Here is a 25920-nt window from a genome sequence, read left to right as displayed (position 1 = left end):
CCACAGTACATCTACAGCTCTTTGTGTTGTCCTGGTTAGTGTGTTTTCTATCCTAAACCTTCCACTCCCCACATTGTGAGTTTAAGGCAGAGTTATTCTTAGATTCCCCCTTCCGGGTGGAGAGTGAGGATGTCCAGAGTTGCTGTGCATCTCTGGCAAATCTATGGAAAAAAGCACACATGCCTTGCCTTTGATCATCAGGTCTTAGGATGGATTAGAAAGAAAGAGACTATAAGGGAAAAGGTCACCAATTCTCTAAGAGTCAAAAGGTGGTGATGGAGTCGACTAAATCTAACAGAGTTAGGCAACTGAAAAGCCCATAAGAAGATGCTATAGGAAGAAGCAAAACTGTTGGAAGTGCAAGATGAAAAGACAGGAAGCGTGTTTTTGAGTTTGGAATAGCTAATTTTCAGAACTTGCTGATGATCCAGGGAGCGAGGAAAATCCCAGAAAGCAGTGTCTAAGGATCCATGATGCTCAGTGTCAGTCAGGTTAGGGTGTGTGTTTGTATGTTACCTGCAGAGGCTTTCTTTAGGGAAGTATAGTGCCTCGCAGACAACTTTTTCCATAGAATCAAAGGTGCTGTCCATGTGTTCAGTCGAAACCTGTGATTAGCACAGGGGTAGCAGGGATCAGACTTGTTTGAGGATGTGCTGATAGGACAGTGAATGTCATTTCATATATGACTAGAGGCCTGGTGCATGGATTTGTGTACAGGTGGGGTCCCTTGGCCTGGCCTGCACCCTCTTGCAATCCAGGACCCCTGGGGGATGTTGGAGAGCCGGTTTTGGCCTGATCCCTTTAGGCCAGGCCAAGGGACCCCACTGGTGCACCAATATGTGCACTGGGCCAGTTTCGCCCCAATCCCCACAGGCCAGGCCAAGGGACCCCACCAAATCTGTGCTTCTAGAATGCATATAAGCTCTTTGGTTAATCTCTTCTCACCCTCCCCTCTTCCCCCTTCCCTCTAAGATTCATCAGTTTGTTCCATGTTTCCATGCTCCTGCATTGAGCGTTTGCCCCCTGGTGTTCAGTGTGCATCACAGCTACTGGCCAGTCAGCTGGTCAGCTGGTCACTTAAGCTTTTATATATATAGATGAGCTCTGCAAGGAAACATGGAGGGAGTGTGAGGATTTCAGGAACCATTACTAATAAAGTACAAACTTTTAAAACATGTACTCCTATTAACACTCTGTATAATGCTTCCTACTTTTCTTACGTTACCTCATTTGATTCTCAGTTATCCTATGAATTAGAACTGTTATCTACTTAAATGAGGCCAACATGAGGCACTGGTAGAAATTGGAGGACAGGAACAGGGAGAAACCAAGGTGTTTCCTCCCCCTCTCTGCAGTTAGATTTTTGTTTTGTTTTGTTGTTGCTGTTAATTCTCTCTGGATGTTTTTTTTTTTTTTTCCATTGATTTTAGAGAGAGTGAAAAGGAGGGAAGGAAGAGGGAGAGAGAGAGAGAGAGAGAGAAACATCAATGTGATAGAGACACGTTGATTCGTTGCTGGCATGCACCCCATCCAGTGCCTGCAATCAAACCTGCAACCCAGGTACATGCCTTTGACTGGGAATAAAACCTTTGGTGCACGGGCTGACACTCTAACCATAGCCCCAGCCCAACACTGGTTAGAACTGCAGTTAGAGTCTTAATAGTTAGTGTACATTACCACGTACATAAATCTGAGGTAAGATCTCATACTTCATTAGAGTGAGGGTAATTTTATATGAAACCTGTTATTAAAAGCCCTTGCATAGGCCCTTTCATCCAGAAACATTCATATTTGGAAAGATTCCAAGTTTGGCATGGTACCACACTGGAAACAGTGCCTTCCTGTGTCTCATTTAATTCTGCTGAGCTTTCATAGGATGTTCAAATGTCCTTGGAATTTTTCTTATAATTCTTTTAAAGATCACAAAAAGAACATGCTGGCCACAAATATGTTCACTACATAAGAGAATTCTGAGGGAGAAAACATAAAGTTAGAGAGAGGAGAAATGTCATGTTATGTTTTCACAGCTACTTTTCTATTTAGAAATAACATTTCTAGTGCTTCCTGTTTCGGAACTACAAAGAGACATGAAGGAGACCACTTTCCAGTGTCAGAGGTACCTGTACATCTGATCCAACCAAATGAGTGTGAACTTGGATATGTAAGTGAGCCCAAAGGGGTGCAGGTGGAACATACATCTATGTTGGAATTATTGGAGGAGGGTGTATATGATAGATAAGCTGGAGCTCAGAAATATAATTATTTAACTGGACATATTGTCACCCTTAATAATTTTGGAGTTCTTTTATAAAAAGAAGGAGAAATAGATATTGGGTGGGCGGCTAGCAGTTAGTCTCATAATAGCACAAGCAGATACAACAAAAAATTATGAAAATGGTACATTAATGACTAGATTTCAGAAGAACTACTATGCAAGAGTAAAATGTCCAGGGATATAACATTAGCAAGACATGGGGAGGGGAAAATCCCCAAGCAGAGCCTGTCTTAGCGTTAGGTTTTCTTGGGAAGATACACCTTTATTCAGCTCAGCTCATTCCAACAACAAACATTTATCATAGTATTGCAGACACTGAGTAAATAGTTAAAAAATAAAGGGCTATGATCCAGTGTCAGAATGAGTTATGTGGGCCAGGGGATCCCAAAGCAGGCTGTGCATCAGTCTCCAGAAGTTACAAAAATAGAGATCAGTAGTCTCAATCCCTAGATGTCAGAATTCAGTGGATTTGGGATTCAAGAATCTGTTTTGTTGTTGTTGTTGTTTATCTCACCTGAGGATATTTCATTAATTTTTAGAGAGAGGGGTAAGGTGTGTGTGGGGGAGAGAGAGAGAGAGAGAGAGAGAGAGAGAGAGAGAGAGAGAGAGAAAGAAAGAAAGAAAAAAAGAGAGAGAAATAGATGTGAGAGAGAAACATCAAACAGTTGCCTCCCACACGCACCCCAACTGGGGCTGGGCATCGAACACACAATCTAGGCATGTGCCCTGACCTGGAATTGAACCTGGGACCTTTCAATGTACAGGACAATGCTCCAAGCAACTGAGCCACACTGGCCAGGGCCAAGAATCTCTGTTTTTAATTAGTGCCCCATTGATACTGAGGCAGGAAATCCAAGAGGGCTCATCTCTGGAAATCACTGGTAGAAAACGAGTGCTATGTATATTCTGAGTGTGGTGCCACTTACTGCAGATATTCTCAAATAGTATGCATGAGACTTACCCAGGGCCCTTGCTATACATGCAGATTCCTGGTGCCATCTCCAGCACTTTTGCATGCATGGATTCTAGGAGGGAAAGACATCTGAATTTGTAACTCGCAGCCCAACTGATTCTGAAGCAGACCAAATTGCAAAAATCTGTGATATGTAGATCAAACTTTGAGAAACACCGATTTTTAAGAACTTACTCTTTGCCAGGCACTATGCTATAATCTGTTTATGCACATTGTCTGATTTCATCCTCCTGATAGTCACAGGGAAGAGGGACTTTTATCCCCCGCCCCCATTATACAGATGAGGAAAGGGAAGCATGGAAGAGATAAGTAATTCATTCAAGATCATGCTGTGAATAGCTGAGCTGTAGACTTGCAGACTACAACTGTCTGACAAGATTTATGTTCTTAATACCAGATTGCCTTCTTGCTGCCAGGAGGTCAGAGAAAAAAAAGAAAAAGAAAAAGAAAAAGAATCTTCCCAATTGGGGCAGGTTTTAGGAAGGCATTTGAACTAAAGTAAGATAAGTGGACTTTGAAATTTGTCACTTGGTTCTTAGACCCACAAATTTTGAGATTTCTCTAACATGAATTCTATTTTGTCCGGAAGTGTAGCTCATTGATTGAGCATTGACCTATGAACCAGGAGGTCATGGTTCAATTCCCAGTCAGGGTATAAGCCTGGGTTGCTGGCTTGATCCCCAGGTGTGGGGGGCACAGGAGGCAGCCAATCAATGATTCTCTCTCATCATTGATGATTCTATCTCTCGCTCCCTCTCCCTTCCTCTCTGAAATCAATAGAAACATATTAAAAAAATAAATAAATAAAATGAATTCTATTTTTGCTTTTGTTTGTTTAGTTATAGAACTTGAATAGATCCAACTGGAAGCAAACATGTTGATATTTCACATAATAAATAGTATCACGATGTCTCACATAACTGAACAGCTGGTAGATGAGGCCATGACTCAGAAAATGCTGATGTGGGGTTGAGGCTGGACTCTCAACTTCTTCCTTCAAAGAACTCTTGGCTTTCTCCTCTGAAAAGTAAATAAAATGAGGAAATCAACAAGGAAACCACAGATACACCCAATGAAAACAAAAACAGAGGACAGGAAGCAGAGACCTTTTTTTAAAGAACTTGCTCCCTTTGCATTTAGGGATAATGTCAATCTTTCAAAAGATAACTGTTTACAAAATTATGAACTTCTGCTGCATATCAGCATCCCTTTAAAGGGCGTTAGAGGAGTAAAGCCTGTAAGTCACAGATAACTTGTTTACCAAACTGGACTGTAATTGAAATGGCCCTTTGGAGTTAATAAAAGTATGAAATAGCTTTTTCCACCAGACTGAGAGGCGTCTAATGTAATCATTCGTGAGTGTCACCGATTAGAAGCAGCCTTTCATCTATTTCTGGAAGCTGAGTATGGACAACTCATACCTCGTGAAGGGAGCAGGAAGTTGGAGCCATGGGTGGGTGAAGGGTGTCCACCAGAGAGCACATAGGTTGCAGGCCTCTGGGCCCTTTAAGCAACACTGGTTAGATAAGTTAACAGTGTTTATTGGAGACCTAAGGCACCTAGATATGACGTAGGTCTTTCATAGTTCCATCAGAATCTACTGAGCACCCTCGATCCCAGGCATTGTGTAGGTACTATGCATAACTGGATAAAATACGGAACCGTGAGTGTAGGAAGGACTATGCACTGTTTGCCTTTAGAACGCATGTCCCAACCTGCAAATTCTTTGTTGTTCCCAAATAAACTCATTTTGATGGAGAAATATCTGGCTATTTGTTTAAGGTCAACAGAAAAAATAAGTAAGGGGGTGGGAATGGGTAACATGTTAGGGGGAGAGGATTATTATGGAGACTTTGTCATTTGTAAGAGCTGCTTCAAGAAAATGGAGAGTCCTTACATCTTAAAGCCACTGAGCATGAATTTTCTTCAATAAACTTCAGTTTTCCAAGAAAAATCACTAACCTACAACTTTTCTGACCCTTCACTTGTATCACCTGCACTAGGTGTCCACTTTCTTTGGTATCCAGTTTTCATATAGAGACAAAAATGGTATTCCTTCAAGGGAGCCACTATCTAGGCTACAATGAGTGACATGCACATGCACATGCCCAGAGTTTTGAGCAATTTATGTCACACTTGCACTTCAGCAGAATGTTGGGACCTTTGAGATACTAGGGACTCCTCCAACCCCTGCATGTGAGATCTGCAAATGCCTCTACAGCCATTGAGTTTGCGTGTGCTGTGTATTTGTCAAGAGGGTAGGTGCTCATTATCTCACAGCATTCTGGCAGTCGGCGGGCCATGCCTGTCTGGCAGGTGTCTTTTCCTTGGTTCCCATATTGTTTACTTTTAAAATTTGTTATGATAGAAATATTGACATAAAAGAAAAGAAAAAACATTAATGAACCTCCAGTTTTAATATTTGTCCATATTTTGTCCATCTTATTTTCTCCATGTACCATATTTGGGTAAAGGGGTGGGCGGGAGAGAGCATGCTGGAGATTTTAAACGAAAATGCCAAACTTCATATTACTTCACTCCCTACATTTTTTTTACCTCAAATCAGATGCCAACTGAGGCAGGTAGAGGAATGAATGCCCTTTCCCCCAAAGATGTCCATGCCCCAGTCCTCAAAAAGCGTGGCTATGTTGCCTTACATGATAAAAGGAACTTTGCAGTTGTAATAAAGTTAAGCATCTTGAGATGGTGAGGTTCCCTGGTTTTCTGGGTGGGCCCAGTTTAATCACATGGGTCCTAATAATAGGGAGGCAGGAGGATCAGAGTCAAGAGAAGGTGATGCAGTGACAGAAACAGAGGGAGAAAGGCAATGTGATGTGGGGCCATGAGCTAAGGAATAAATGCAGGCAGCTTCTAGAAGCCAGAAAAGTCAAGGAAATGGACTCTCTCCTGCAGCCTCCAGAAGGAAGCAGCCCTCCCAACACCTTGATTTTAGGACTTCTGACCTCTAGACTGTAAGGGAATAAAGACCACTATGTTTTGGGGGATTTTTTAGAGCATCAATAGGAAACTAACACACTAACTTTTAAAAATAGGGGAAATTTCCATGTTTGGGTTGCTCAGTTGATTGGAGCATTATCCTGTACACCAACAACTTGCAGGTTTGATTCCTGGTCAGGGCACATACCTAGGTTGTAGGTTCAATCCTAGTCAGGGTGAGTACAGGAGGCAACTGATCGATCTTTCTTTCTTTCTCTCTCTCCCTTCCCCTCTAAAAATCAATAAAAACTTATCCTGGAGTGAGGATGAAAATAAATAAATAAATAAATAAATAAATAAATAAATAAATAAATAAGGGGAATTCACATTAAATGTAGATTCCTGGATTTCTTTGAAAAAGTGGAGATTTATCAATGCTGTGCCCACAGTCTTCCCTGGTGATGACAGGGTAATGATAAGCTAATGCCGAAAAGAAGCTATCTCAAAGTGGGATTTTTTTTCTTATATCTAGTCCTCTGAATTTGTGACTTCTTGCCTAGAAAATTATATGGTTAATATAATCACTATAACATTGCTGAAAGCATGTGTTTTGAATCTAGTGGTTTCTAAGCCCTGAGCCGAAAGGGTCAGGAGCCACTTAACTTCCTAGTGATGCAAATATCTAGAAAAGTTTACTAGTTACAAATACCCAAACACACTCTCATACCTATACATACAACTTGCTATGATGGTGAGTTTGTGATTCTACCATTAGAGAGGTCTGCATTGTACAAGTGGTGTTGACTATTGAGGTTTCTTTTGCAAATTTAATATTATTTTTGAAGAATGATGCTTAATATTATGTGTTGACATTGAAATAACTGGTTCCAGTCAAAGTTAATGGATCAGATCTGACTAGGTAAGTAAGATAGGCACTTTGGGAGGATCATTTATAGCTTCCCCAGTCTTATTTAATGAGCTGGAAAAGTAATTTACTGGTTTTTAATGTGGAGCCTGGAAAAGATGTACTCCAAATCTCACAAACACTTTATGCCTTGTGACCATAGCTTAGTCACCTTGTAGGGTCTGGAACATTGCCTCCCCTAATTCATTTGGATCTCTTGAAGATGCTGTTGTTTTAGTGGGAGGTAATATAGGCTTAAATATTCATAAAATGCAGAAAGGGAGAAATAAACCAGGTAGCCATTCACATTTTAGTATAAATAGCTTCACAGGGGATTTCTTCCTTCTAGAAAAGGAGGTTTTATTCGGATTTGTTGAAGGAGGACATGAATTAATAAAGGTGATTGTTGTGTAACAAATTCTTCTTGGGAGAACTTTGAAAAGGATCCAAGGAGAATGAATTGAGGTTGTCGATATTCTGGGCTTGCCTTATAATTTTTCCCAAGAAAAATCATTACTTTGTCAGACTATTGCCATTTTCAAAGAACACCTTTTTTGACAAGTATAGAAATTGGTGGGTCTGCCACAGTTTTCCCACCCTAAGTTTCGGTGAAGACCTGACCATCTGCCAGGTACTATGCTGAGCACATTTCACTTCTCCTGTAGCATTAGGAGGCACGAGCTACTTAACCGGCCCTAAATGGTGCTTGTTCCGCACTGTGCTAAGCAGTTTAACCATTTTAACTCAGTCCTCACAGTTTAGACATTTTGACTCAGTCCTCACAGTTTAGACATTTTAACTCAGTCCTCTGAGTTAGTGCTATTACTTCCCCCTTTTACAGATACAGAGATTGAGATACAGAGATTCACTGACTTGCCCCGGATCCCACAGCTAGTACGTCATGGAGCTATGATTTATTACCAGGTATTCTAGCTCCAGAGTCAGCACTCTTAGCCACTGTTGTACATAATGCTATCCTTACTTATCAGTGAGGAAATAGCACAGAGAAGAATAACTTGCCCAAAGCCACACGGGCAGTAAATAATGGAGCCTATGAAACTACATAACCTTCAAAGCTCACCCCTTCCTTATACCATCCTGCGCATCTCTGCTTTGATCCTTCAATCCTGAAGCCACACCCACTTGCTTCCACCTCAATACAGATTTCACTGTGGCACCCAAGAAAAGGTAATGATAAGAGGAGAAAGGGAAGGAGTTAGCGTTATTATTTATTTAGCTTACTATGTAGTTTAATTCTAAATACATTTTGGATAGTGGTTTGTTGCGAGAGGGTTGAATTTTCACTGAATTAGTTGCCAGTGTCAAAGACAATCTCAACCTCATCTAGACCAGTGCTTCTGAATCTTTAATGAGAATATGAAGCAGCTCAAGATCATGTTAAAATGCAAATTCTGATACAATAGGTCTGGGATGGGCCTGAGACTCTGTTTCTAACAAGCTCCCAGGTCATCCTGATGCTCCCGGAGCATGATGCTGCTTTGAGTAGCAAGGCTAGAGCATTGGGTTTTTCCAAACTAAACATCAAAATTTCTCCCAGAGCTCAGATGGGAAACAGGGCATTTTCATAGAAGAACATCTAGTGTGTGGGGATCAACACTGGGCAGAGATAAGATCTGAACTTCCCAGACTCTCAATGTTGGGAGGGATTTTGAGGGTCATCTGGTCCAGTCATCTAAGTGATATTTGAATCCTCTCCGATCTCTCCCTGCCAGGTCATCTCAGCCCTTGAGTTAAAGAACTATCTTCAATGAATAGAACTAAACATTCTAGAACAAGAGAATTCCAAGGTGGTGCCCTGGTCTGTGATATCCACCCTTGTTCAGACAGACCATCACCTTTGGATATTTATTCCAAAGCTTTCAAACCTCACCCTTCATAAGAAAAGCAATACCAAAAAAAAAAAAAAAAAAAAAAGAATAGCAATACCAGAGAACCAGCTGGGAGCACTTCGTGTCCCAGGCACCTGCCCCCGACAATGAAATAAAATTTTCAGTGCTGGCTGGCAGGTGAGAAGCGGTGGCAACTGTTTGACTCCTGGGCTGCTTCTTGGCGGCATTGACTACAATCCCAGGGCCTTGAGAAAACATATTTTCAAAGATTGAGAATCATGAGACCATGACATGGTTTTTTCTTCTGATTTCAATTTTGCAAGCAGAACCGAAAGACCTTCCTATTGTTGGGTCTTCTGATTCGGGGAATGCCAGCTTCTCCTTTCCAGCCACTCTCCTCTGAGACCATCTTTTGCCAGTTCTCTTCTTTCTGTTTCAGGTGCCTGGGGAGAACGAGAAACAGTGGAAGCCAGCCCTGGTGGTGCTGACTGACAAGGACCTTTTAATCTACGACAGCATGCCCCGGAGGAAGGAAGCCTGGTTGAGCCCGGTCCACATGCACCCTCTTCTTGCCACCAGGTAGCCATGGCTTTGTGGTGGGGTGTGACGTGTTTGCAGTTTGAAAATCAACTGAAATTATTTCAGTATCCTACATTACTGCTTGCTGTTGCCGCGGGAGCTGAGAGCTCCTCCAGAATATAGCCACTTGTTTTTATCCAGATTATCAATGATGGCCAATCAGGGCCAACACAGAGACAAAGAACAAACTGCTCATCCATCGTGAAGGAGCAGTGACGCCTATGAGATGGTCCCAGCCTAGTCACCTTCCTGGCCCTCCATCCCCATCCCCTTTGAGATGAACTATGCACATGCATTTATAATCTTGAAGTTCACATAGTAAGAATTATTATCAAGCAAGTGTCTTCCCTTGGTAGCACGAAGAGTGGCACCACTGTGCTCTTTTAAAGCTTGTTTAGCACAAGACTCCATAACAAACTCTTCCTCAGTTGTATGATGCTTCCTGTGGAAGTGGGGCTGCCATGGGCTGTCTGTTCCTTAGGAACTTCAGTGCACATTGATTGCTCATGTGACAGTATCCTAATGCATCCTATGCTCAACCCATCTCTGAAAGCTTATATCCTGAGCACAAGAGCACAACAAACCTGAGTCTTGCCTTCGAGTAGCTGACAACTCCCAGACCTGGCTTCTATTGCCAGCGCTTGCTGTATGTGCTTTATGACAATGGGCATGGTTTTCACTGCTTCTACACCCCTGTTTCTTTACCTAGAAGCTAGGAATGCTAGCATATTGTTTGTGGCCTCCCTGGGATGGTGCCTGGCAGTATTGGGCCCTTAAATGTCTGTTGAATGAATTACTGAACAATGTGGGACAAACTTTGCAAGGGAATTTGGCCCTACAGACAGAGCGTAGTGGACTGAGGTGTTGGGGCATCTGTCCTGAGCAAAAATATAGAATGGGTTCTCCATTCTGGAGGACCCAAATAGTCAAGGCTCAGGTGTAGGGAAGAGAATAAGGCCCAGTGACAGAGCCAGAGGCTAACATGAAGTTGAAGCAGTGGTAGTGAATACAGATGAAACTCCTTAAAATTCCTCTTCCGCTCATGGCTGATTGCGGAGACCAGCAAGGGTGACCTGAGGATGGCAATTACTGGCCCCAGAGGTAAATGGAGGAAGCCTTCAGGGGCTAGGAACCCGGCCCAGAGCTCTTAGAAATTAATAAAATAGTAATTAAATTTTTGAGTTTCCTAAGCCTCAAAATCTTTGGCAGGATACCTAATAAATGTTTACAACAAAACCTCAATAATCAGAATCCAAACATCCTCAAATGTCCATACAAGGATTCAGGCTCTGTCTTGGGGTCTATTCGAATTCAGCCCAGTTGCCATCATCTTTGGTGGTTTACACCCCAGTTCCCATCCATGGGCCCTGGTATTCAGATTCTGAGACTCTTACAACCAAAGAAAGATCAGACCATGGTCACCGTATTCCAGTTACTAAGGAGAGAAATTGGACTCCTGCCTCTTGGAATGATTTTCAGGAACTGAAGTTTAAAGAAGGCAGAGTTTCTGGGTAACTGTCGGGCAGCTTGAAAAGAAAACTTACCCCAGGACACTGCTTCCTCCTCCCAGTCTCTGAGCATTCTGACTCATGGAATTTTAAGGAGTTTCAGCTTTATTCACTCAGGATCTCAAAACTTCAGTTCCTCCACTACAGTAGCCACATTTCAGGGACTCAGCAGTTTTGGCTAAAGGCTACCAGTCTGGACAGCACAGATCAGAACATTTCCATTATCACAGAAAGTTCGGTTGGACAGCGCTGCCCCAGAGCAGAATCGAGTACCACCCAATTGGTCCTGATTATTGCAAATGGCCAGACTGGGCTTGTGTGCTCCCACAGCTGTCCGTCAACAGCCCAGGATGTCATCTCGGAAGCTCGTCAGTGGCCCAGAGCAGTCCTGAAGAAGGTCACGGATGTGAACCCTTCAAAGCAGTTTCCAGAAAGGGGGATGGAAGCAGAGACACAGTAAATGACATCTGAGGAGGTTTGGGTGGGAGGCACAAAATGTACCTGCTCCAGGCTCCATGCCACGGGGATGCCAGGTATAGACTGTAAACAAAGCACGTGAGTAGCCTAGAACCATAAACCTGCATCCCATATGGAACAGAAAATGGAAGCCCCTTCTGTGCAAATGGTGCTCATTTAGAAAAATAAAAAAATAAAAAAATCAAGCATAAAAAAATCGGTGTCCACTGTCTAAACATAAAACAGATCAGATATGAAGGTGACACTTCACCTCCCAACTTACTGCCCTTTCCCAAATGACCAAGCCTGACTTCTGACCTACAAAGAAAGATGTGTTATTAGATGAGTATAATAGCCTTATGAGAGGTGGTAAATTAGGCCCATAACCATGACCCCGATCTCCAGCTATAGCCTGCGAGGCAGAGTCTGTCCAGATGTTAGGACAGACTGGCTATTCTTACTTCATCCCCTCAAGCTAGTAGGTAATTTGCTGCCTGGTCCCGAGCAGCAGCCTGGAAAAGAAAGAGCTGGAGTTTCCATCTGTTTTCCTCCCAGCAGGATGATTCTTAACCCCAGGCTGACCACTCCACCTCTGTCTTTCAGAGAGCTCATCTGTCAAACACGCTCCGTGAATGCCTTTGTCTCCCAGGCCCAGGGAGTGATACACTTTTGTGGAAATGGGTTGTTTAACCAACCTTTCGGCCTATGCATCAGCCACCCTGGTTTGCATATGCATTGGTCATGGTCCGTTTCCTTCCACATCTCTGGGGCTGTGCCTAGGAAAAGACTTTGGGAATGCAAACAAGCAACTAGGAAAAGGACCCCTCCCTTCCCCGAGTAGTCATGCTGGGAAGATGTACCCTCTTGTAGTTTCGGGCTGGGCACGTGAATGAGATGCCATGGAGCATGGGTCGCCCCAGCTGGAGATTGAAACTATCCTGTCCTTGCAGATAAAGCCAGCTCTTTAAGGGAGTAGGCTGGGATGAAGCTGTTCATTTCTGCCAGAAGTGGTAGAAATCAAAGGAAAACTCTGGTTCCTTCCATTTCTGAGGTCACTCCAATCCTTCCATTGGCTGCTTCCCTAGCCATGTATTTAAGTTCATCAAGTGACTCCTTCCTTTACCTCCCAGTGTTCTGTACAGTCTCATGTGAAACTGTCCTTTATATTTGAGCTTTTGAGCACACAGCCTATCTAGTGGCATTACTTGTCTTTGAGTGCATTTTTCTAAAGAAGGGGAGTTCTGTCTTTTAAAAAATGTCTTTCTAAAATCTTCTATTGATGTATAATTTATAAACAGTAATGTATAACCATCTTAAATATATAGCTTATTTTTTACTAATGGTAATAGGACCATGTCTTCTAAAATTGTGTTAGAGGGTGTCTACTGATTCTTCGTCCTGGGTGACATTATCCAGGCCATGGGAGTACCATTTGCAAATAAAGTTAAGTTCTCACTTAATGTAGTAGGTAGGTTCTTAGAAACTGTGACTTAAATCAATTTTCCATAGGTTAATTGATTTAAACAAGAGTTAAGTTCCTACAGCATACTAGTATTTCTGTATTTGGCTATGGGAAAATTGGTTCTCATTGTTACATCGTTTTATTTAAAGTTACAGTTTCCTAGAACTTATTGACAGTGTTAAGTGAGAACTTACTATAGACCATGTGGTAAAGAACCAGTGGTTGACCTTTGTAAAGGGAGATTAGGTCAAGGCCCAGTGCTTTATGTGGATTCTATCTGAGTTTGCAAATTGTGTCCAATTTAAGAATGATCTGCTGTTTATTAAAGATTCCTGTCCTGGGGACCCTACCCTGGGGATTCCGGCTCAGCAGGTCAGATTGGGGGTCAGGAATCTGTTTTCAACAAGCATTGGGCAAATGTTGTCCTCAGGGTCCCCACATCTAACCGTCACAAGCCTTTGAAGTTTAGGTTTTGTTCCTATTTCACAGACAAGCAAACCAAGGAACAAAGAGGGGATGTAACTTATGCACACTCATACAGCCAGGAAGAGTCCACCTTCTTAACCACTGATCCTGGGCAGCTGCTTAACCACACAGAACCATGGGTTTCTTATTTGTAAAGTGGAGCTCATGTTACCCCTTTCAAAGAGTCATGCTCTTGTTCCCTGGAGTTTTAGTGACTCTTTGAATATCCTGAGTGTATCAAATAAACATTGCCTTAGCTCTCCTGACATCTTAAACCATCACATCTACTGCAGAGTGATTATGAAATTAAAATATGGTGCCTGCAATAGCCAGCTTGGGCTGCCCCAACAAATACCATAGACTGGGTGGCTTAAGCAACAATAATTATTTTCTCACAATCTGGAAGCAGAAGGTCGAGGGCCAGGTGCTGGCATGGTTGGTTTTCGGTGAACCTCTTGTCTTGGTTCCTAAAGATGGTGGGCTTCTCCTTGAGTGTTCACACGGCCTCTTTGAGCACATTTGGGAAGAGATCTCTCTGGTGTCTCTTCTTATAAGGATACTAATTCCACTGGAACAGGGCCGCTCCCTCGTGACCTCATGATTGGCCCTATCTCTAAATATAGTTTCATTGAGGGTTAAGGCTCCAACATAGAATTGACAGGGAGGTGATGGGTAGAATTCAATTCATAGCAATGATGTAAGCACAGCCTTATTGAGCATAATGCCTGGCACACAGCAGGACTGAGCATCTGGTCAGTCCCTTGCCTTCGCCTCAGCAGTGCTGGGAAGCATCATTCCAAATGCTAGAGACAGTCTTTTCCCTTGCCCAAGAAGAACTGGCTGGGACTATGGCCAGTAAGAAACAGGTTGCTTCTAAAATTGAGTTACTCCCTCAGGCAGTTCAGAGTTGATTTGTATATTTGTTTAGGTTTTTGTTGTTTGGTGTGTGTTTTTTTTAGGTCCAGGCACATCTAATTTATATTTTCCTGGAAGATGAAAATTTGATTGCATTTCATATCTGTGGTCCCAGACATGCTCACATGTTCTTGGCATTGACCACCACCCTTAGACATTGACAAGCAGACGCCTCTCCCACTGGCAAACTTCAACAGTGTGCCTCTGTGTGTTATCAGTGCAATTTATAGCAGTGCACTCAGGAAGTTTGCAAAGATGGTGTAATTTTAGCTGTTCTCATCCCTCAGCTTTTTATGAGTCCTTGGGAAAACATTTTTTGCTTAGCCAAAGCTTATTTGATGTTGCTGAACATTAAAAAACAAAACAAAAAACTCTTGCCCATATGGAGTTAAGTGTCTTGGTTTTTTGTCACTGTTATCATAATTGGCACGTGAGATGGGTCTACAGAGAGCAAAGATTAAGGTCACAATATTTCTGGAATTCTAGAGGAGGTTAGCCCAGAAATTCTGCACATCCAGTTTATTGGCGAAAAGTTCAGAAGTACAGAGCTTGTAAAAAGAGTGAGGTTTGTCTGAGTCCAGTTCTCTGACTGTTAGCCTGAGAAGGGTTTGGAGTAGTTAAAAAGGTGAACTGATGAATGTGTACTTCTTTCATTTTAAAAAATATACATATTTTTATTGATTTCAGAGAGGAAGGGAGAGGGAGAGAGAGATAGAAACATCGATGATGAGAATCATTAATTGGCTGCCTCCTGCACACCCCACACTGGGGACCACGCCCATGACCACGCCCTCCTTGCTCAGATGTGGTTGTTCAACCACTTAGCCACACTGGCCGGCCTGTACTTCTCTCATTTGACACCACTTGGGACCCAAAGGCACTGAGTGTTTCTACTAAACTTGTAGCACAGCAATTTTCAATTGGAGTGGCACAATAATTTTTAAAACATGCAATACTGACTACTTAGTCAGGGGCACTGACCTCTTTTCCCTTAGATTGTCAAATAAACAAAAAATGACAACAACCAACACAACAATAGCCATCTGGTATGAATGAATCAAAATTAAACCTATATTTTTTGTTGGATCGGCAAAAATATATTTTTGGTGTGCTGCAGAATTTTAGTAATTAGTTCATGTGTGCCATGAGATGAAAAAAGGTTGAAAATAGCTGTTGTGGCGTAATCATTGGTGCCTAAGGAACTAACCTGTTTCTAAGTGCTAAAAGTAGATGCTGCCTCAGGCCAGTCTCAGAAATGTTAGGAATGCTTTCCACAGGGAAAGTTTGGCCAATTGCACTTGTCAAACATTTATATTATAATCCGCCTATGGTTTTCACACTAAGCCTGGGAGGCCTCCTGACTCATAGGGAATGTGGGCATTGTCCATGGGCATTCCCATAGGGTAGCGCAAAAGGATCTACCTGCCCAAGGTTCTACACTCTGTCAAACTGAAAAGTGTGGGGTTTGCCTACACACCTGTCCATCCCATGTGTCCCCATAGGCCTGGTGCTCCCTCTTCAATTTAGGAGCTCCTCCATGTTGGTGGAAATGAGTGGCGAGATCCATGGACTTTGGCATCAGACAAACCAGGAGTTGAATCCTGAGACCTCTACTTGCAATGTGATGTTGGGCAAAATATCAATTTCTCTGAATTCAAGCCTCATCATGAAGGGGGCAGTAATGTCTTCTACTGCACACAATTATTGACAGGACCAAGTGAGACAGTGTATATAAATGCTTAGCATAGGACTGAGACATAATAAGTGATTGCTAAAGGTTAGCAATTGTTAAGATTGAAGAAAATAATTGAAATTAATGTATGAATGACTGATAAGTAATTGGACATATTTGATCCTATGTATAATACTGCATTTATCAGGGACTCATAGTGTCTTAAAGACATCTTCTATAATAATAAAAGGGTAATATGCTAATTAGACCAGACATCTTTCCAGATGTGATAAAGCCAGGACCGGAGGGAAGCCCGGGTCCCGGGTGCCTGCGGGTGGCTGGAGGGAAGCCAGCCTGGGTCCTGGGTGCCAGAGGGAAGCCGGTGCTGGCAGCCGGGGGAAGGAAGGCCTACTCTTGCATGAATTTTGTGCATCGGACCTCTAGTTGAGATATAAGGAGTGGACCAATGGAAGAGTTGTTGGTTTGTTTGTTGTCGGAGAGAAGTGTGAGACAGAAATGGGAAGTTTGGAGCCCCTCAATCACACCACAAAACTAGTTCTGAATGCTACATGTAACAACACTGTAGACAAGTGGCCTAATGATGGCTTTATTCTTGGGGCAAAACTAAAAACTGTTCTATTTAAGAAACTTTAAAAGGCTCTTGTTAGGGGCCAATATTGTACTAGGGATTAATGGTGGGGAATTTTTTTAAAAAAGCAGCGAAATGTAACAGATAAAAGCCATGTGTTATAAGAGCTAATTGTTCAGGTTATTCACCCATGGTTTCATTTTCCCAGCAAAATAGGACTAATTTAATTGTCATTATTTTACACGGAGGAATTCTTAGAGACCTTTTTATAATCCATATTCTGTACACACTGTGATCTATGTTGAACTCATTAAGGCATAGATGGGATAAGGGAATATGTAAGATATAACCAGAAAATTCAAAGAATATATTTAAAAATTAGAGCTCTAAGACTGCTAACTAATAAACAGACCATTAACTTAAAAGGAAAAATTTCCCAAGATGTTGGACGGTTGTAATGTGAGAATATTCGTCAGACTGTGAGTCTTGTTGACCTTGGGGAAGGAAAGTGCATGGATGGTTTAAACCCATGGATGACGAGGTCTTCATTACACTGTCTCACTTCACTTGCCCTCCTACCTGTAGCTGACAAGCTGGAATGTGGCCCCTTTTCCTGGCATGATGGAAAGATATAGGTTTTGTAGTCATGTGGATCTGGGTTCAAATTCTGGACACTTACCATGTGATCCTGGGCAGCTACTTAACCACACAGAACCATGGATTTCTTCTTTGTAAAGTGGAGCTCATGATACCCCTTTCAAAGAGTCAATGTAAATGATAGTGTATCAGTGCAACCTTCCACCTATTAGGCATCTACTTTCCTCCCTCCATATTACTGCTGGCAGCTGACCATGAACAGTCATGAGAACATGAAGACAAAAGGAGGACAAAACATCTCTGGAAACCCACCTAGATAATACCACTAAGTAGTCAAAACTTGGCTTCCATCTCTTTTGCTGCTCATTCTCCTACATTAAGTTGGTCTTTGTTTATAGTCAGTATCCCTCAATAATAAAAACGTTCCCAGAAATGGGACCTTGTCTAACTCTTTCACCACCATATGCAAATGAAAGAAGTTTAGAAGCTAGAAATGAGGTAATTGTTCAGCCATTCTTGGCTGAGGGTGTTTGGTACCTGGGCAACCTCCCCTACCAAACAGTTGGGGCCTTATTAGTGATTCTTTCCCCATCACTTCTTGCCTCGAGTCTAATAGGGGTGGCACTGGCCACTGGTTGAGAGTATTAGAGAGCACTATACCAGTGGCTTTTCCTTTTTTTGTGGCATCTGCTGGGAAATGTTAATTACAGCAATTAAGTAAAATGAGGATGTAATACTGCTTAGCAACCCAGTTACCTAATATGTAATTTTACTAATTTGGCCGAATCTGTGTGCTGCAATTGTTTTTGTTTTAATTAAGGATATTGATGGTAATGTTGTCATGTGGAACATTTTAGGCAACATTCCCTAACACCTATCCAGAATTAAGTTAGTATATCAGCATACCTGGTAAGGCTGGTCTTTTAGTTTTTGTTTTAATCAAAACCAGTCAGACAAAGGGGCATATCTGAAGAGCCAGAAACAATCTGTGGCCTAGTACCAGTTATTGATAAAGACTTAAATCATCACATCTGCTGAATGTGGCCTGGCCTTCTGTAGGAATGAATATCCCTACTGCCCCCAAGTCTCGGACAAAGAATTTGACCCGAAAGTATGCTTAGCCTCACGAATCCACCACTCTGGGCATTTGAAGTAGTGTTAAGACATTTCACCCTTTATGCTGAAACTGGTTTGGCTCAGTGGATAGAGCGTCGGCCTGCGGACTGAAGGGTCCCAGGTTCGATTCCGGTCAAGGGCATGTACCTTGGTTGTGAGCACATCCCCAGTGGGAGGTGTGCAGAAGTCAGCTGATCAATGTTTCTCTCTCATCAATGTTTCTAGCTCTCTATCCCTCTCCCTTCCTCTCTGTAAAATATCAATAAAATATATATATTTTTTAAAAAGACATTTCACCCTTTCTTTGTATCTTGTTTAGAGAGCCATTTCATTTATATGCAATTCTTTAAATGGATGCTAGATCCATGCTGGCCATGAATTTGAAATCTTAATGATTTGTACCTTTTTTTGATAAAATGGTCACCTTCTACTCTCAGACCAAAAAGGGTAACTCTGACTCCCTAAATAACCAAGTCACTATAAAAAACATCAGTTGTGAAAGATGGAAAGAAGAACCAGGTTGAAAAAAGAAACAGGAAATGAATGTTAGGCGCATCTCCTAGAACATGTCATCTCAGTTACCTTTCAAAATCACTTTTTTGCAGAACTGAATTAATCTGGAAACTAACATTTAGGGGACGTAAACCCACATACTTTGGATTTAGCATTAGCTGCTGTTTTGTGTGGTTGAGGGACTGAGGGTGGGAGAGAAGTCATAATATCTCATAGTAGCCATCCATCACAAATTCCATGGAAAATAGCCCTCTTTGTAGTCTAGCTGTTCATTTGGTCATTCATTTAACAAATATTTACTGAGTGCCTGCCATGTGCCTGGAATTATTCTAGGTGCGAGGCATACAGCAGGGAATAATCAAATAAGAATTATTGCCCAGATTGAAGCAATGATAATAATGGCTATTACTATATATTCTCGACCAGGCTCCACTTTCTAATATTATGTGGTCCTATTTATTTGTTCACTTATGCACACTCCTAGCTAAAAGGAAATGTAAAATCTTGCTAATGTTTGTAATGTTGCTTTCAACCATGGCTTTCACCCTGGGAACGTGTATCTGAATTTTGCCACAAGGGGATGAAGCATGTCCTTGGGCTTCTCAAGCAGCTTCAGATAAAATAGAAATTGGGTGTGAATTGTAGCATGAACGTCTGTCCCAGGGTGCCAGTATTTTTTCTGGCTGAGTAAAAAAGTTATCTTCCCTTGGGAGACAGCATTTTCGTGGCTGCTGTAGTTTAGTTTGTGCTACAGATAAGAGATAGATGGTCATATTTTTAAGGATACACAAATAGCTTGAAATGTAAAATAATTGAAAGATAAATAATCACTATTTCGGAGCCCCTCCTGAGATTATAGATCAGGACAGATCTTTGGGAAGAATCTGGGGAGGAAAATAAAGAGGCTGTTACTGGCAGAATGGGAAAACTTCAGGCAGACGGATTCTGTCCTTAGCCCTACCTTTCCAAATGCCCAAATGATGACTTTTAACATTTTAATGTCCTGCTGACATTTACTAGGTAGTTAGTGTCCAGAATTTGGCTACTGTAATGTGTTCCCAAGTATGGTCTACTACAAATGAAGAGTCTATTAGGAGGCCTTTCACCGACACCACATTTTCAAAGCATTTCAAAATAGGTCAATTGTATGTGTGCGCGCGCGCGCGCGCGTGTGTGTGTGTGTACTTTCCTTTGCAACCTTACACTCACATTTTCAAAACGTTTTTAAAAACTTGCATTCAGGTAGTTAGTCACCAACATGAATTGGACACCTAACATGTGTCAGGTAGGAGGCTGGACACCACAGACTCAAGGAGAGATGGAACAAGGCTCCTACTCTGCAGGACATCAAGGTCTGGTGAGGGAGATGAGGTGCCAATCTTTCAGCAGTGGGGTAAATGGATTGAAACAATGTGCGGGAGCATTGAGGAGATCATGCTATGGTTGGTCTTGACAGCTGTGCTGTCAAGAGCAACTTTGTTATCCCCAACATCTCCTTACCCAGGGGCTGTCAAGTTCGACATATGAGCCACGGGGCTTACAGAGTAGGCGTTCAAGAACACTTGCTGGCTGCCAGCTTAGACAGTCTCATCTTAAATATCACAAATCAAATCATGTGCTCCAAGTCAGGTTCTTCCTGGGTGGGCCAAGGTCTAGGGATGGCTTTGATCACACTGTGGACTCTCAAGGTGAGAACTGTCCCTTCCATCCCTGGGATGTCACTGACCAGCCTATGCTCAAAAACCTCCACAGATACTGCAGACATTTATGCTTGCCCCTTCCTCCTTCTCATTTCCCACACAGAGTCTTCTCTTTTCTAGACAGGATGTCTCCAAATTATGCTCTTTCTGAAGGAGTTTTGTGTACTATGCTATTCTGATCAGTCTTCAACATCATGATATTGGGATGGAATTACATTTCATTATCACTGGTTTCCTTTGTGACTCATTTACTTTATGCATTTACACACACTATTCAGAATTCGGGTCCATGGGTTTCATTATACCGCCAAAGAGATTCATAGAACAAAAAGAATGGTTAGGTCATGGTCTGCTCAGCATAGAACACAGGAACGTCACCTTATTTCATTCCATTCATGTGAATCAGTGTTGTCAGTAACTCTGGGTTGAGTCAACCATCAACTAAATTTCCAATGGTGCTTTGATACCATGTCTCCCTCCTTCTAGTTTTGTTGTTGTTGTTTCTGGCTTAACCTCAGTGCTTAACAATCTTATATCCTTAACCCATGCTTCTTCTTATTACTAGTTCTGGATCTTCCACTGAGTTGATGTCCATGTGTTTTACAGCTTCATACATCATTGATAGAAATGTTGAACAGGGTAGGTCTGAGGCCACAGCTCAGCCTCCATCCTTAATTAAATGGACTCATAATGGCTTGTGGTCACTTAACAAAGTACTCATCTGACTGATAAGCTGTGAAACCAGCACTTATTCCTTTTTAAGTCCAAATGAGTATCGAAGGAAACTTTGTCAATACCTTTTATCTGAATGTTCACTTCTTCTATCACTTTTCCAGTAATCTTGTTTCTGAATGAAATAGTTGAATATAAGAAAGCCACATAGGCTCTCACAAACTACTGTTGACTATTTTCCTAAGTAAAAAATTATTACTTAAAAAATCCATTACAAAATCTTGCTTAGGAACAGGGTCTCAGAATCTAATTTCTTCCACATTTTGAAAACCAGGATATCATTTCCACTTTTCCGATCTTCTAATCTCTCACTTGTTCTCCCCGATTTCCCAAAGATTCCCCCCGAGTTTCACTCATGCAGTGTCTCCATCCTTCCAGTGCCTGGTGTGTAATCTTCCCAGCAAAGAGTTGTGTTCCTTTGAAGCAGTGGTGTGCTCTTCTCAATACCACTTCTTCCTGGGCTTCCACTGTACCTTACTAGGGCTCGAATCTCAAACCATTCTTTTCATAAAGCAGCAAAGTAAGAAAGTACAAGTTATATTTTCTTTCAGCCATCCGTCCATATCACTGTTAGCCTGAATGCAGAGTGGCCTCCTCCTTATGGTCCTGCACCACAAACATCTAAAGATAGCAGCTCATGTTGTCTTTGGCATTGCTAGGGAATCTGTCCTCATCTGAATGACTCTTTCTTTTGAATAGTGTGTTAACATCCAGTGAAAACTTCCTGTCCTTTGCAGTGGACATGGCCCTTGTGGATCCTGGTGTAACGTAACTCAGAACCCAGATATTTAATTGTTAAGATCTCAGGGACCTTTTGCAATGTAGCTTTAGCTTACATTGAGTCTGAGGTGCCTGTGAGGCCTCTGAGTGAAGATGCTCAGAGAGCAGACTACTAGATAGCATAGTATCCAAGGGTGTATATCCAATTTATTCTGTTGGCTTGGGGTTGGAAATATGCCAATACAAATTCATCTCAAGAGAAAGATTTCACAGAGCATTTTTGAGTATAATCAGCCCACTATTTTTTTTTTCTCTCTCTTCCTAGTAGCTGCTACACCTCTCACAAAAGGGGTAAGAGAAAGGATCTTGATCTTAAGTTGTCCAGTGCCCTTGTGTCATCTTTGCAGCACCACAATTTATAAAACAACCAAATCTCTGTCCAGCCTCTTCACCATGGCACAGTGCTGAATGTCTACATTTCTATGTAACATCCCCAAATTATTGCTGTGGACAATCAAAAGTAACTAGTTGTGATGATATAAAGAACCGAAAGGAAGTCTATTTCAAATATCTTGATAGGAATGAAATAACAAATATGTTAATAACTGTGGTGCCCTTCTTTGTCCTTGTCCCAGAATCCACTGCTCTCCATTGTTGTGATGGAATTGCTTTCCCTCTGGAGGAAGTTCTTCATAATTATCAGGTTGCCCCAATGAGGAGGAATAATTCTCCAGATAACACCTAACCCTGGCTCATATCCTTCATTTGTCATTTGTCAGAGGCTGGTTCTGACTCTCCTTCATATTGTAGGAGTGAGTCTCCTAAGACCTGGGTCTGAACTTGGAATGGAGAAGCTGTGGGAATTAGTATCTCCTCAAGGCTGGGGCAACATCTGTTCTCACACTACCCCTAGCCTTGTGTCTGCATAGAGTAGGTGCTTTTATTAGTCTGCTCAGGCTGCCTTAGCAAAATGCCACAAACCTGGTGGCTTAAACCACAGAAATTTATTTTCTCACATGTCTGGAGGCTAGAACTCCAAGATCAGGGTGTGGTGGGGTCAGTTTCTTGTGAGGGTTTTCTTTCTGGCTTACAGACAGCTAGCTGCCTTCTTGCTCTGTCCTCCCAGGGCCTTTCCTCTGTGTGGGTGCAGTGGGAGAGTGCTGTCAGGTATCTCTTCTTATTTTATTTAAGGACACTAGTCCTCTTGGCTAAGGATAGGCCCTATTTCCAAATACAATCACATCAGGGGTTAGGACTTCAACATATGAATTTTTAGGGGGACATAATTCAGTCCATAACAGTGCACCATACATATATGTGGGATATAGCAGTTTGTGACTAGTGAATCTTTAATTGATTGAATGGATAAATGGCTTCGTGATTGATATTTGATGGTCAGTTGGAAGGAGAAGAGACTTGAACAGAGCAGGAATTTCCTCTAAGGCCCCTCAGAGCAGCTCTGAATCCAAAAGGATCCTGTAAGTTCAACTGGTAGGTCTCCGCATCTCTCCTATCCCATTTACTGGAGGCCAGTAGGTTCGTGTAAGGGATTAATGAGGCCACAGATATGGGTTTCATTCCACCAGTTAATTTCATTCTCAGAAAGGCTATTCCATAACCACAGCCAATAGGCATTAGGTACTAGGAGCTAGACATGGACAATTTATAATAACCCAGACACAAACATGCCAGAGTTAAGCTCATCTAGTATTCCAGCACTAAACTGCCACTATAAAACAAACACACAAAGCAGGAATGCCACACAGGTTCAGAATGCAGATATTTTCTTTGCAATGGAAGTCCTCATTCTAAATATCAGAGTGGAAAATTTGGTTCACTTCAGTCTTGTAACCTCTTAAAGCTACTCTTTAAGTTGTATAGTATATGCTTAGAGAAAAATTTAGGAATAAATAAAAAAACATCAGAAGAAATGAAATCACCCATAAAATTTCTTGACACCTTAATGAAATTGTTTCTAAGCTTTTCTTTTACATACTTGAATTGCATATCTAGAGTTTTTCAAGAGACATATATGCATTTCCCACATTTAAATATACATTTATAAAATAATTTTCAAGGTCTATATAACACTCCATCTAGAAGATGTGTAGTCATATGCATCCTGTGGATAAATGTGGGATTTATTACCAGTATGTACACAAGGTAGCAGGAAAGATAATTTGCTTTATCTCATAGTTTACGTACAGAATTTTACGTTTCATTAGCCAGTATTGGCATAGTCAAAAGAACACATAATTCAGCCTGCCTGCTATTCTTCAGATAGCAAACTTATATTAAACTCCTTTAATATAAATATTCTATCATTCACACTTGGAGAGTTGAAAAATGAATTATTTCCTTTTCTTTTCAATCAATGAGGATTTGGTGATGAGATGACTAACAAAGTACACCGATGGTCCTCCCCGCAAAGGCTCTCTTCTCATCATTACTTCCTATAACGTGCTGCATTTTCCCCAAGCACTCCCCACACGTGCTATTGGTCAGCTAGGTACAGGGCTCTCATACAAGTTACACTCTGTTAGTAATTTCATTCCTTGTACACAGACCTACCAAATGCCAATTTTCTAACAAATTGCATTTTCAGTTATTACTGGCTTCAATTTTATAGTCACTTTCGAGAAAAATAAATATCAGTAGAAAATTCTCCAATGTGACATTCTCCATGAGGGCGGCATATTTTTTCTTGTTTCCCTGTGTCTCTCTGTTACATTTATGCTGGCCCTGGATTGTGACAGAGTCGATGTGCCCCAGGTGGAAATTTAGGGGCTAGAAAGTGAGGATGTTAAGCGAGGGAAGGCACCAGGGAACTCATTTTTCTTGAATGCTTACTACGATACACTAAATACTGGAATAACTGCTTTATGTATTTTATTATATTTAATACTAATCATAGGAGGCAGGGATTATGTTCTTAAAATAAGAAAACTGAGACACTGGCCAGGTTACAGGTTGGATTCCTGGTCAGGGCGCATGCCCAGGTTCCTGGCTCGATCCCTGGTAGGAGGCCTGCAGGAGGCAGGGAGTTGATGTTTCACTCTCACATTAATCTTTCTCTCTCTCCCTCTCCTTTCTTTTCTCTCTAAAAATCAATAAAAAATAAAAAAAACTGAGGATACATGTGAAATGATTACCATGGTGAAATTAATGAACACATCACCTCATATGATTACCTTCTTGTTTGTTTTGGTGAGAACACTTAAGATCTACTCTCTTAGCAAATTTCAAGTATAAAATACAGTGTTATTAGCTATGGTTACCAGGCTATCCATTCGAGCCTTATTCACTTTATAACTAAAAGTTTGTACCCTTTGACCATTATCTCCTTATTTGCCCCAGTCCCCTGACCCTGACAACCATCATTGTACTCTCTATTTCTGTGAGTTCCACTCCTCGCCCGCCCCCCCCCCCCCCCCGATTCCACATGTAAGTGAAATCATACAGTATTTGTCTTTCTCTGTCTGGCTTATTTCACTTAGCATAATGCCCTCCAGGTTTATCCATGCCATTGCAAATGGCAAGATTTCCTTATTTTTATTTTTTATTATTTTTTTAAAAATATATTTTATTGATTTTTTACAGAGAGGAAGGAAGAGGGATAGAGAGTCAGAAACATCGATGAGAGAGAAACATCGATCAGCTGCCTCCTACACACCTCCCACTGGGGATGTGCCCGCAACCAAGTTACGTGCCCTTGACCGGAATCGAACCCGGGACTTTTCAGTCCACAGGCCGACGCTCTATCCACTGAGCCAAACCGGTTTTGGCAAGATTTCCTTATTTTTAAAGGCTGAATAATATTCCATTTATCCATCGATAGGCACTTAGGTTGTTTTCATAGCTTGGCTATTGTGAATAATGCTGTAATGAACATGGAGTGCAGATATTTCTCTGAGATACTGATTTTACATCCCTTGGATGTGTTCTCAGAAATAGGAT

General features: G+C 41.7%; 2 protein-coding genes across 2 annotated transcripts in view; one reads left to right on the top strand and one right to left on the bottom strand.

Annotated features, from left to right (window-relative positions):
• SNTB1 (syntrophin beta 1) overlaps window positions 1-25920 on the top strand; it is a gene marked incomplete at its 5' end in the record, with an annotated part of 198285 nt that overhangs the window by 160217 nt on the left and 12148 nt on the right. Inside the window, one exon of the mRNA XM_080647266.1 lies at window positions 9379-9518. Coding sequence (XP_080503392.1) covers window positions 9379-9518 — 140 coding nt within the window. The remainder of the gene's footprint in view (window positions 1-9378; window positions 9519-25920) is intronic.
• The window catches only part of MTBP (MDM2 binding protein), a 100448-nt gene continuing 78613 nt past the window's right edge, over window positions 4086-25920 (bottom strand). Inside the window, exon 22 of the mRNA XM_080647265.1 lies at window positions 4086-4268. Coding sequence (XP_080503391.1) covers window positions 4245-4268 — 24 coding nt within the window. The 3' untranslated portion in view covers window positions 4086-4244. The remainder of the gene's footprint in view (window positions 4269-25920) is intronic.

The sequence above is a fragment of the Plecotus auritus genome (assembly GCF_963455305.1).
Source record: "Plecotus auritus genome assembly, chromosome: 11".
Lineage (NCBI taxonomy): Eukaryota > Metazoa > Chordata > Mammalia > Chiroptera > Vespertilionidae > Plecotus > Plecotus auritus.
The sequence above is the reverse complement of the archived record's forward strand: the minus strand, read 5'-3'. Positions and strand labels throughout refer to the sequence as shown.